Source organism: Mustela lutreola, chromosome 2 (assembly GCF_030435805.1).
Source record: "Mustela lutreola isolate mMusLut2 chromosome 2, mMusLut2.pri, whole genome shotgun sequence".
Lineage (NCBI taxonomy): Eukaryota > Metazoa > Chordata > Mammalia > Carnivora > Mustelidae > Mustela > Mustela lutreola.
The window spans coordinates 95,894,875-95,908,000 of record NC_081291.1 but is presented as its reverse complement, the minus strand read 5'-3'; the positions used below and the strand labels follow the sequence as shown (position 1 = coordinate 95,908,000).

Here is a 13,126-nt window from a genome sequence, read left to right as displayed (position 1 = left end):
AGACTAACCAAGGAGGGTAAAACATGCCTTGTACTAACAGTCTCCATAAAGGGTCATGGGGTGGGGGATCCCCAGTGGCCATCTGCCCACAGCCAGTGACCAGAGTTAAGGCCTTTTACCCAGGGGCAGCATTCGCTCAGTCCTGGCTCCCTGGTAAACCTGCAGCACAGACCTGAGAACCCAGGACAGAAGGTCATTCCCAAGAAGGATAGGGAAGGTTCATTAAAACACCAGTGCCAGAAAGAGTGGGCTAGCCCCTCCCTCTCCCTGTTCCCACACCCACCACCTCAGCCCCATCTCCAGGCACTCAGAGCAACCTCAGGGGGCCTGGGCCTGGGCCTGGGCCTGTGCACCTGTCCCCAGCTCTGCACAGGACAGCCTTGAGAGTCTGGCCAGGTCAAGCCAGGCCCAACAGGGGTTGCTAGGGGGATGTTGGATGTTGGATGCTGCCCCTTGCAGTCAGTGGAAGAGCCAGGTGGTGCGGTAGACTTCTAGCATTTTCCCTATGACCTTCTAACCGGCGGAGGGGCTCTCCTGATCTGCTGCCACTGGGCTTTTCCTTTGTCCTCCCAGAGCAGCAGTGAGGGATGCAGCTTAGAGGATGAACTCACCTGACACAGGTAGAGTATCTGACCACAGAGCCTGAGAGGCCACTTCCTCCCTCCCCAAAGCCAGCAGCTCCGTTCAGCCTGGGCCTTAAAGGGGCAGAATCAGAAACAGAACATTAGTAAGACATACATTTCCTGTCTGCCACCCTCACACACGTCCCCTTCATGCCCTCAGCGGCCACCGTGATTCCTGCCTCAGGGCCTCCTGCCAGGCCTTCACTACCCAGCAGCCCCGTTTAGCGGTAGCTCAGAGCGCCCCCTGTGGGTCAGCATGAGACCTTGGGGTAGCAGCTGCAGCAGGGTGGTGAGCAGCCTCCCAGGAACTGCTTACGGAGCTGTGTGGTGGGGAGGACAAGGGCAGAGGACAAGGGCCTCACCCCCTGGTGCTGTCTTGGCCCCCTTCCCTTCCAGCCTCTCCTCAGAGGCCTAACGAGCCAGGCAGCCTGCTCTGCCGATGCTTCGCTCTCCCGCTTGCCACCTGCACAAGGAGGTGACATTTCCCAGAGCTTGCCACCTGCACAAGGAGGTGTGACATTTCCCAGAGCTTGCCCTGGCTGGGCCTGGTTCCCTTCAGCCTGCGGTGGTTTCTCCGGGACCTGAGGGAGGCCAGTCCAAATAGTGCTGAAAAGCCAGCAGAGGGTGGGGACAGTGTCACGGGCCACAGGCAACCACCCCTGGTTGCCTCCCAAGATCTGCTTACTCACAGCCTTCTCTGCCCTCCAGAGTATGACGTCGAGGCTGCCCAAGAGAAGGACCGCCAGGCCTTCAAGCCCACAGACATCCTGCGGACCCAGAAGACCAACTGTGACGGCTACGCTGGACTCTTTGAGAAAATGTGCAGGTACAAGCGGGGTCCCACGGCCGATCCGGGCTGACCACTGCGACCCCTCCCCCACTTCTCCCTTTCCAAAGCGCCTCACGTACCTTCAAGGCCCACATGCCAGGCCTGAAAACGGAATTTGCAAACTCTGCTCTGGAATCCAAGTGAGTCCTAAAAAGGTCAATTTCTCCCTCTTTAACACCAGCATAATTGACTTTGTACCATCTGCCGGTTTCGCGATGCATTAACATAATGGCAGATGAAAGCACAGAGATAATTTGGTTATAAAAGGCCCCTTTTCCACCTTCTCTGATCTCTGCATGGCTGAAGGTTAGAAGAATGGCAGGTCTGGGAGCAGTGGGACAGTGGCTGCTGACGCCAAGGGGACAGTGAAAGCCTGTCCTCGGGCTGGCACGGGGTTCATCTCTCGGGGGAAACAGATGATCTCCTACCTGAAAGGATTTGTCAGTTAGAGGAGCTGAATAAGTAGGAAGTTAGGCTTTTCTCTTGGAGGCTTTAGGCTCCATTTTCCTTGCTCTGGGAATGAGCTCCTGGCCAGGCCCCACAGTGGGTAACAGCAGCTAAGGAAACCACTTGTGTGCGGAGGCACCATTGGAGGTTCTAGGTGACCTCCAGAGAGACTCCAGGCTGGTGGAGCCCCGCCAACCTCACAGCTTCCCGTGCCCACGCTCCAAGGTCTGCTGGGTTCCTCAGGAGACAGGGAGCCCAGGAGGCTGCTGAAGAGCCTCTTCCCCGGGGAAATGGATAGGCTCCGCCCACCATGTCCGCAGGCCTCTGGTAGTGGGCCTTCGCAGGCATCCATGTCAGCCCACCAGGACTCAGGTGCAGATTCGTCAAACCAAGTGCAGCAACAGACACTCAGGGGTCCACAGGTGGGCAGTTGTGACGTGTCGGGGATGTGTGTACATGTTGACACAGACAGCCCAAGACGTCCTGCTCCTGCAGTCACACAGCTCTTTCCTGGCTCAACCCTCCACCCCTCCCCACCACCCCGTTGTTGGGCTCTCCCACCTCCCCACACCACGTGCTCTTTGTGTCCCCCACCTCCATGCCCCACCCCTGACACCCCCGTCCCAGAGGCAACCAGGACAGTTCAGGCCCTTGTGGATGCTAGCCCCTCCACAGCCCATCCACTCTACCAGAGCGGGCTCTCCCTCCCACCCCTCCCATTCCTACCCCGGCTCCAGACCCTGGGCACCCCAACGTGCCTGAGGGCCTCTCCAGGAAACGGGATCCTCACTGGCCATTTGCCCTAGGCCCTGGGTTCCTGAACAGGACCCACAGGCTCACACTGCCCTGTAAAGTCCTCCAAAATCCGACTCTGGCTCCCTTCCAGCCCTGCACCCTGAGACACTGCCCGCACTTCTGTGTCCTCAAGCTTACTCCACTCCCCTCTCTCTAATGCTCCTTCCAGCCCCACTCCTGGATGGTCAAACCCCCCCATCCCCCCACATTGTCCCCTCCCTTGATGTCATCAACACATCATATACACGGGCTCCAGGCTTGCCATATGCTTTTATTTAGTAACTTTTCCAAAATAATAATAAAAAAAAATCCTTATTAATTATAGATGATTTATAAAAGGCACAGAGCAAAAAGAAGAAAATTAGGTCACTCTGACCACTTCGAGATAACACTTAACATTTTGTCACATTCCTTCCCAGACTCTGTTCTATCATATACATGTTACCTGTGCTCATTTTTCCTTACCTGTCTTGTGGGGCTAATAGGTCTTTTATGTGTCTTCCGCCACCCTCTCTTTGTTTCTGCTACCCCTGTCAATACCCAGCTCAGAATCCTACACACTATAGGCCCAGGATGACCAGAAATGACAAGATATTCATAGCAAATTTGTATGAAATGGGCCTCCCTCTCATTTTAAATCATGGACTAACCCTCAGTCTGTTTTCAGCTCTATTTGTGCCTGGCACCTTTCAAAGTGTAATTTTCATCTTAGCTGGCCAACTTGATTTTTCAGGCATAAGATTTTTCAGGCATAGGATACATCCTTCTTTATCCCGTTATAAGCCTTCCAAGCATGGTGCTGAGGGGTGCCAGACTGAAAGTCAGAAAGACATTCGCCGTCCTCAGCTCCCCCGTCCTTAATTTCCAGTCCTCAATTTACCACTTGTTAATTGCATTGCTTCCAGAAAGGCAGTAACTTCTCAGAGTCTCAGTTTTCCCTTCTGTACATGGGGACTGTAGTGCCTGCTGGCAGTGCTAGGATTAAGTGAGAACATGCAGTTCGGAGTTTGCTCACCTGACTTTGGGGTTGTTGGGTTGTTTTTATTTTTTGTTTTTAACTTTGCCTTTCTTGAGTATGGGAACACTGTCACTCAGTGGAACTGTCCCGCAGACACACATAGACTCAGAAAACTGACACTTGCCTAGAGTGAACCTGTCAATTTTGGGCCTGATCCGGATGCTTAACAATGGCCTTCCTCTGGGCTGCAGCTGATGATTAAATCACATCCCAACATTTTTGCATCATTTCAAGCCAGGTTCCAACCTGGCAGTCAGCATGTGAAAACTGTTCGCTGCTCAGACGGTTAACGGTAGCTCACGGTTCCCTGGATCCCTTTAACTTTGGCTTTAAAGATCAGTAACCTCGCCCATGCATCACTTTCCTAATTCCCCTACTTTCCGAATAATTGCCAGAGGTCTGGTAAATTCATTAGCTGAGTCCTTAATAACAGAAGACATGCAATCCTCATGTGCTGATTGATCCCGGCTCGGCTGTCAGCACGGCCTCTTAGCAAGAGTAGTACCCACACGGCCATCATTACTGCTGCCCGTCCATTCTGCCTCCTTGCAGCGGCCTCATTAAAGACTGATTGAATAGAGTCATTCAGTGGGGAACGCAGATATTTTTGCAACATCCTTCATTTCCTCACCATCTTTCCCAGGTAACCGATGTGAGTTTTTTCTGTTAGTGCAGTGCTTTTAACTGCTGGTCTGGCTTCTTTCTGACTTCCCATCATCCAGCATTAGTGTCCCCTCTTCTGCCTCAGTTCCCCTCAGCCTTCATGAATTCTGCTTAACCTCCTTGCAGGGGCCAAGCTTCAGTTCCCAGATTCCTGCCACCAAGTCAGCCTCCAGTACCACCCCTCCCTGCCGCGCCCCCCCCCCGCCCCGCCTTGATCATGACTCTGGCGCCACCAGCTGGCAGAGTTTCCAGAGACTCTGGGGAAAGCCTGGAGCTTCGTGCTTGTTTGAGGCTTTGATGCTGGGGAGACTGGTTGTCACCAGTCAGGTGTCAGCCGGTTCCCCGTCCATCCTCCTGCTGTCACAAAGAGCAAGAGCAGTGGCCTGCTTCTCCTCAGCCGGATGTCCCAGACGATCCCAACACATCATTTGCTTCCAAAGGCCCCAAAGGCTTTCACAGGGCTTACCTGAAGTTATGCCCAGATCTGACTTTGTCATATAAAGTCTCTGAAAAGGACATCTGAATTCCCCCGCCCTTGTAGATACAGTGAAGGCTAGTGCCCACGGAGATGAAGGATGTCACTCCAACAAACCATCCTTTAATTTTGCTCCGCCCATTCATTTATAATTTAAAACATATCTTGGCTTACTAAAGGACATTACAAAGCTTCCTGAACTGTGTGTGTCAGGACAGCTGAGTCCTGTGGCTGCTCTGGCCGCTGGTGGGCTGCGTGTCCCCAAGCAAGTCAGCCTCCCTTTCTGTTCTTCTGACTCCTCGCTTGTCAGAGAGGAGGGCCCTGAGGTCACATGCCCAAAAGTCCCGACACAGGGCCTCAGAGTGAGAATAATTACTACGGTTGTAGTTACTGACCTCACCATTAAGGGTGGTGCGAGAAAGGGGAAAGGAGACCGTGCAGCGGAAACAGAGGCACTGTCAGATTTACAGGAAATTGGCTCTATAAACAGCAAAACATAAGCTATGGTTCTGCTTGTTCTGCTTTGGTATAAAAATCACAAAATTTGGGGGGCATCCGTGTAGCTCAGTTGGTGGAGAGGCTGACTCTTGGTTTGGGTTCAGGTCATGATCTCAGGGTCATGAGCTCGAGCCCCACATCAGGCTCTGCACTCGGCACGGAACCTGCTCATGATTCTTTCTCTCGGTCCCCCTCTGCCCCTCCCCACTACTTATGTGTTCTAGATAGATAGATAGATCGATCGATCTTTTTTAAAAAGGATAGAATACAATCAACGTTTTCATCAACGTACAAAAAAAAAGGAAGAAGAGCATGCTTCCTTGCATCTCCCATTAACTACATCCCTTCCTCCCTCTCTTATTTTCCATGTGGCTCCCATTCCCTGGAGAGCTGATGGGAGCTGGAGAGGTAAACTGAGGTCAGAGCCTGATGCCTGCAGGGCACATGGCCCACCCCAGACAACATGGCCACCCAGAGGGGGCCTGGCAGTGGTGTGGCTAAATGCAGTGTTCCAGGTTCCCACAGCAGGCTGTGGACCCTGTCTGTATATAACAATAGTCACAGACAGGCTGCACCCCCTCTGCAACTGATACCACAGGTGTTGGCCATTTAAAAGCTACCACGGGTACAAACCAAGACCCTGAGGCCTGAGGTTATCAAATCGATGTCCTGGGGTGGTATTTGGGGCTCTAGAATGGCCAGCCAGATCTCATGAGGAGGTGGAAACATTTCTCATCTTCTGTCTCTTATTCCATGCTCTCCTAGATCTTTCCGGCAAATTCCTCTTCCTTTGGGTCCCCTAAAAGGGCTGTGTGCATCACTAGCAATTTAGTGATAGTTCACTTATCTAGGGCAGCCAATGAACTTTCCTTTCAGAATATTTTATTAGGCTATAGTGCTTATTATATAATGTGATATGATATGATATGATATGATATGACAACCCTAACCCTAACCCTGGTGCCTGGTACATACTTTGCACAAAAGTCAGTGGTCTTTCAATGGCAAGAAATGTTTGTGGGTCATCCTGACTAGCAACCAGCAGCTGGAATTACTAGTCCCACAATTTTGCATGAGAATTATGGACTATTAACAACAATGCTTTACATCATGACTTCTTTGTCCAATCCACCTTGCATATTGCTGCCACATAATAAAATATCCTCCTATCATAGTCAAGCATGGTGTAAGCTCACAGCTAAGATTCTTTTTTCTTCTTTATTCTGCCCCAGGCATTCTCCATGGCCTTCACAGCTTCCCTCCAGCCTGTCTTAGGAGAATCGCCCTGCCTATCAAACACGTAATGCCAACCTTTCTTTTTGCCCATGATGGGCCTGGCAAGGTTACCCTGGAGGCGACCATAGAGCTTAGACTGAGCCCAGATCCCCTGACTTGGCCCAGTGACTTCCCCTCCAGCCACGCACTTCTACCTCCTTCTGCCCTTCCCAGGCTTGGGGTCAGGCTTTCACTGCTGCTCCCCCACTTGGTTCTCATGGCCTACATCCACCCTCACGGGGAGGTACCCTAGGCCCACTGCCCAGGCACACGGCCAGCCACACTGCCCACAGTGACACCTGCTCTGTTTCACTGCAACCCCCAGGGCTGTGGGGATGTGCAGGGCTCCCCTTCTTTCCTGGACCATGAGGTGCTGGAGCGGAGGCCAGGCCCCCACAGGCAGCACATCCAGAGGTCCAGAGCTCCCCTCTGTCAGTCCCTTAGTGCAGAACTCTTCCTGGGACTCCACATCCCTCTGCACGCACCCGGAAATGGATGCACACAGACGTTTCTGGGCAAGAAAGGAAAATAACTCATCGAAGAATATAATTTCAAGGAGTATTTATGGCTTTTTTCCAATTCTAAAAGTAACACATAATTATTACTGAAAATTTAGAAGATCCAGAGAAGTTTAAAGAAGAAAATTACAATTGCCCATAATGGCATTACTAGGAGACCAGGTGCAGTCTGCTCTCCTTCTCCGCCTCTGGCCCTGTACACGCACACCCCACCCCCAACCACACACACACACACACACACACACACTCACTCACTCACTCACTCAGGCCTCGTTCTGATGGCAGGATTTCGTAGGCTTCTGTTCGTTCCTCTTGTGTCAGGAGCACGTCTTACCTCACACTTCTTCTTACTCACTCTGAGTAAGGGGAGCCCTGCCTCTGAGGGAAGCCCCGCAGTGGGCCCCTCCATCCCACCCTTCTAGCCTCGCTCTCGATCCTCCCCCTCTGCTGCCTCTTTTCTCTGAGTGAACACATTCAGTTCCAACCACCAGAATCATGCCCCCACCCTCTCTGCAGTTTCTGAGGCAGGGGACTCCCCAGGCATGCACAGCCCCCCAACCCTCACACCCACTCCCCACCACCCCACCCCGAGGGCTTCTGCTGGGCCTGCTTCCTCCTGTGCTTCCTGCCTCTGGGCTGCTCCAGGAGTAAGTTTTGGCCTTTATCAGCAGAAAAACCTGACATCGGGATCCCGTTCCTCTTGTTCTCTGTCCCCGTTCTCCGAGTGCTCCTGAAGTCCTTCCTGGGGCGCCTGGCTGCTCTGTTCCCTTGGCATGTCTCAGAGAGCCTGGGAGGCCCAGCCCTCCTCTGTGAAGCCGCAGGCAGGCCTGCACCCCATGGAGGAGAGAAGCCCAGGCACATGTGGGAACAGGACACTGTTCAGGAGAAGCGGAGTGGAATGTGGAAACGAGCAGGCTCCCCATTTCGCTTCACAGCTTCTCTCAACGAATGATAAGTAATATTTAATCCAGTATTCCAGTGGGCAGTTAAACTTTCTGGGGGCACTTGGGCAGCTCAGCCGGTTGAGCGTCTGACTGAACTTCGGAGAGTGGTGAGGTGGAGTCTGGCCCAGTGTGGAGCTTTCTTGAGATTCTTGAAGGCTCTGCCTCTTCCTCTGCTTCTCCCCTCCCCATTCCCTTTCCCCAGCTTGCTCACATGCAGGTGTTCTCCCATTCTCTAACTCTCTTAAAAAAAAAAAAAAAAATTTAGAAACATATGTTTTTATAGGGAAAATTTCCCCTGTTCCTGTAACGAATGTGGAGCTGTTTCCTCCATCACCCTGAGAGGCCCCTGGCCTTCTTGTTGAGGGCACTGGAGTCCGCAGTGCTGGTCCACAGAAGGCCCCCGGCCACCAGAAGCCACCAAGCCTGGCTGACACAGAGAGTACAGAATTGACTCATGTGAGGCGAGCACAGAGTAGGGCAGCTGGCGATGCTTAGAGGAGCCCCACTGAGGGAGCCACTGTGAACATCCTGGGGAGCATAGACAGTGTGTTTGTTATACGAAGCTGCCAGAATTCAAAAGAAAGTCTCTTTAAGAAGGAATACCTTTTTTTCCTTCACACAAAGACCCCCAAGAGGGCTCGCACAGGGCGTCCCCGGGTCAGAATAGCAGCCGGCCCTGGTAACTGCTGTGGCATGGGCAGGCAGCTGCAGACGAAGGCCAGCTGCTCATGGAAGGACTCTTGGCCTCTTGCTTTGATCTTGGGGTGGTGCCTCGGGGTTTCAGCTACAGACACCCACACTGTAGCTTGCCCATGATTTCTGTGGTCCCCACAGGTGACCGCCATCCATCCCTCACTCTCCCAGCCACCGAAGTGGTGCCAGAGTGCTTGTAAGCCATGGAGGAGCACAGTTGAGAGGGATGGACAACTCAGGCCGAAGGGCCAACATTTCCAACCCTCAAAGGACATCTATGGGGGACACCGAAACTGTGGCCAGGACAGTCAGTCAGCATATGACCTGAACGCACTGTGGTAGCCCTGGCAGGTGGACCTGAGTGATCTGAGCCATGGGCCCGTCTGCTCTGAGCAGGGCTGGACATACTGGCTGGCCTACCCTGGCTGTCTTAACACAGGTGTCTTAGAGCATGATGTCATGGAGAGAGTAGGGCTCAGCTTTCTTCTGTACCCTCATACCCCACCCCTCCCTGACACCCTATCCCTGTCACCCAGACCCAACTCCTCAGCCACATGTTTCGAGCTTTTCTGATCCTTCAAAAACATCATCCTTTCCCTGGTTTCCATGTTCTTGGGGGGTCCTCGCTACTGCACCCATTGTCCTCGTGAAGACCCCAGGTGGAGCACTCAGGCGGGTTCCATCTGGGGAAAGATGTTTCTGAAGTGATTTGCTCAGTCTCTAGGGAGGAGCGGGCAGTGGGGACTGAAGCCAGTCTGCACCAGCAGGACCAGCCAGCCCTGTGTCCCCTGTCTCCTAGCCCTGGAAATAACAGCCCTCAGGCTGTCTGTATGGGACTGTGTGAAAGGGAGGGAAAAGGAGAGACACAGAGGGACTGACTGCAGACTTGCCTGAGGCCTGGGGCCATAGACAGATTTGCAGGGGTCCAGCAACCCCAGCAGGAGCCACCTCTCAGACCCCCATCCCACCCCCAGGATCGCTGGAGTACACTGCGTGACTGTGCCTGGCTACTCCAAGGGCTTTGGCTACCAGACGGGGCAGAGCTTCTCGGGGGAATTTGACCATGCTTGGAACGCTGTGTACCTGGAGGGGAGATGGCACCTGGTGGACAGCACCTGGGGCAGTGGCCTGGTGGATTCTAGCACCTCCAAATTCACCTTCCTGTAAGTAGAAATCTCAGGGCTGTTGGGAGTCCAGCTGGTGGAAAGCAGGGAGGCACGAGGTTGAAGGAAGTGGGAGGGCCGGGAGGGCCGGGGGGGCCGAGGGCACCTCTCCTTGCTGCTGGCCACTCCCAGGCTTCCTCCAGCTCTGCAGTGTGCTAGGTCCAAGCCAATAGGAAGGGCTGGATCTTTCTGTCCCCTCACTGTCCACTGCCTAAAGCCCTCCTCTGGCTCCCCATCACTGCCTTGGCCCAAGGGCTGAAAGCCCCGCATCTGCCCACCGGCCATACAAGAATGGAAGGAAAGTTGAGAGCTGCTTCCCCGTCCACAGATGCAGATTCCCTTCAGGCCTTGGACCCACTGGCTGTTTACAATACAAGAAAGTCTGAATTCCCTTCCTCCACTTCTCTGGGCCCAATGCAGCCACATCGCACCACTGAGGAAGGGGTTCTGTTTGAGGGAAAGGGTGCTGTGGGTGCACAGAGTCCCTGTTAGCCACGGTGGGGCAGGGTGCTGGGCCGCAGGACGCCGCAGCACGTCTCTTCTCCAAGGCTCTGGCCAACTCCGGTTTTACCCTACAGCCATGACATCCACCCGGGATTATAACATCTCTCAGTGACTCAGATTCTTTTTTATCTAGAAAAATGAGAGCGTTGTCTCTGATTTTTGCAGTTTAAATCTCAACAGGTCGGCATACAAGCCAAACACAAGCTGCGCATGAAGCTTTAGCTCAGAGGAATCTCCCTGTTCTTCTCTTGATCTCCATCACTGACCGCTCTTGTCTCACTGGGCCCAGGGATCACAAGAGGGCTGCTCACCCAGCACCTCCACTGCCTGCCCTCCCTCCATCATACTGGCTGACACCGGGTGCCTGGGTTATGCCTTTGCCCCCTTAAATCTCGGCTGGGCTTTGAGAGTAGGCAGAACTCATTCCCCACCTGGACACTGCTCCAGGTGGAGTAGGCCTTCTTGCCATGGCCTCTATTTCTGCAAGCAGCCATGGAGGGGCCATCTGCGGTGCCCGTGATAAGACTGGAGATAGTGCCTCTCCCCATTGGGTTGTTGGCAGGACCCCTCCTGTGGAGGTGCTAGACAAGAGAAGGCCCCAAATGTCCCCCTGCGAGCCCCCACCTCCTTCTCCACAGAGCTGAGGCCTACTTACCCCCATGGCTACTGACCAGCTTTCGCCCCCACCTCTAGCTACAATGAATTCTACTTCCTCACCCACCCTGCACTGTTCATTGAGGACCACTTCCCAGACAACAAGAACTGGCAACTGCTAAAGCCACCTCAATCCCTGAGGCAGTTTGAGAGCAACATGTATCACAAGAGTGAATTCTACAACAAGGGGATGCTGAGCGCCCACCCAGAGACTTCTGTCCTCAGAACAGGTAAGCCCAAAGCTGGTGGCTGCCACATTGGCAGCAGGGAAGGAAACCAGCTCTGCCCCTCAGGCATCTGGGCACCCAGGGGACCCAGCCGGGGCCCGGGAGCTCCCTGTGAGCTGTGTGTATGTGCAGATGCCCACTAAGGCAGCCAAGGCCATTGGGCCCCCGGGGGAGGACACAGCCATAGGTCACATTTGCAGGGACAGACACCTCCTCACGGCAGCATAAACCAAAAAGCAGCTGCATAGGAAACACTTGGGTTTCCCTAGGCCTTAGGACCCCAATTACAGCCCAGCCTGTCAGGGATCCAGGAACAGAGGGTCCCCAGCTGGGTGAATCTCTCTCAGTTCCTGCAGCAGGTAAAGGATCGCCTCAGGCCTGGCTGTCCGCACCTCCCAGTTCGGATCCCTGACAGAAGCTCACTAGCCTGCTGTGTTCTCCCGAACTCCTGACCAAGAAGGACATGTTGGCTCAGCCAAGCTGGTCTCTGTGTGTGGGCAGTCCAAGCAGGGAGTGGGAGAGCAGCAGGGGTCTCCCGGGACAGAGGACCGGGGGAGGCTTTATCAGGGAGTAGCTGCTGAGCGGGGCCTTAGGAGCTGGAAGAGAGCAGGCGTCACCACACGCAGGGACAGACACGCTCTGGAAGGACACAGCAAGCCCCTCAACGTCTGAACTCAAGCACCCCTAGACCAGGGCTGGCTCCAGGGGTGCAGCCTGCCTTCCTCTCTGTCCTTCCCTTGACCAGCTCAGATGCCTGTCATCTCTGCCGGCTTCCCTCCTGGAGGCAGAGTCCAGCCTTTTCCTCCCAACTTCCCTGGGAGTAGGAAGGGCAGGACCCATAGCTGAGCTGTCCCCATGGCTGGCCTAGACTGATCTTTGCTCCCTACATCCCCACAGGGGCCACAGGCACCCAGCCAGGTGTGTTTGGGCACTCTGAGGTTTGGGGGGGGGCAGCTGTGAGGGAGAGGGTACAGAACTGTGGTCACGAGCCTCATGACCTTTGCTTTATGTACGTCGAAGGCCCTGGTGCCTGGTCCAGGGCTGGACACATAACCTGGACACACTACAGGGCTCACCACAGCCTAGTTGGTGCACCTACCCCCCAAGCCCACCCACACACACCCCCACATTTCAGGAAAGTCCTGCCTGTTGGCATCATCTCGGAGAGTAGGGGGTCCCCATACTCCCAAAAGGGAGGACCTGAGCTGGCACTGGCTGTTAGCATGAAGAGGTCTGTGGGCGTGTCTGCTGGTGAGCCCCAGCCCCCATGTAGAGGAGCCCCAGCCCCCATGTAGAGGGATAGGGGCACGGGGAGCACAGGTATCCCTGTGCTGTTTCTAGCTGATTTCCTCCTTCTGCCTCACAATGCTTTCCTTAACCAGTTTGCTGAGCTCTCGAATACTCTTCTAAAACTACAAATATCTGGAGGCTCCTGCTGTTAAAATGACAGTGTGAGATTGCTATCTTCAAGAACACGTTTTCTGGGCACAGATCAGACAGGGAGCCTGTTCTCACTGGTGTGGGCCATGGAACCACAGGGAAGAATGGACCGGGCCACACCAAAGTCGAATTAACGCCACGGAGTAGAACTTGCCTTGGCGAGAGACACAGAATGTAAACACTGGGTTTCTTAATATACAGTAATCTCAAATTCGATCCCATATTCGTGATGCATATTTAAGGACTATTTCTTTGTTGGAGCTAGTTTTGTTAAGAGTGGGGAAGAGAAGAAAGCAGGAGGAGAAACAGGTGGGTGAAAAGCAGGGAAGGAAGAGGAGGGGGCTGTGGGGGGCCGGGGGA

General features: G+C 54.0%; 1 protein-coding gene across 1 annotated transcript in view; it reads left to right on the top strand.

Moving 5' to 3' along the window:
* KY (kyphoscoliosis peptidase) overlaps positions 1-13,126 on the top strand; it is a 47,111-nt gene that overhangs the window by 26,952 nt on the left and 7,033 nt on the right. Inside the window, exons 8-10 of the mRNA XM_059162672.1 lie at positions 1,332-1,449; positions 9,753-9,941; positions 11,139-11,329. Of these exons, the coding sequence (XP_059018655.1) occupies positions 1,332-1,449; positions 9,753-9,941; positions 11,139-11,329 (498 nt within the window). The remainder of the gene's footprint in view (positions 1-1,331; positions 1,450-9,752; positions 9,942-11,138; positions 11,330-13,126) is intronic.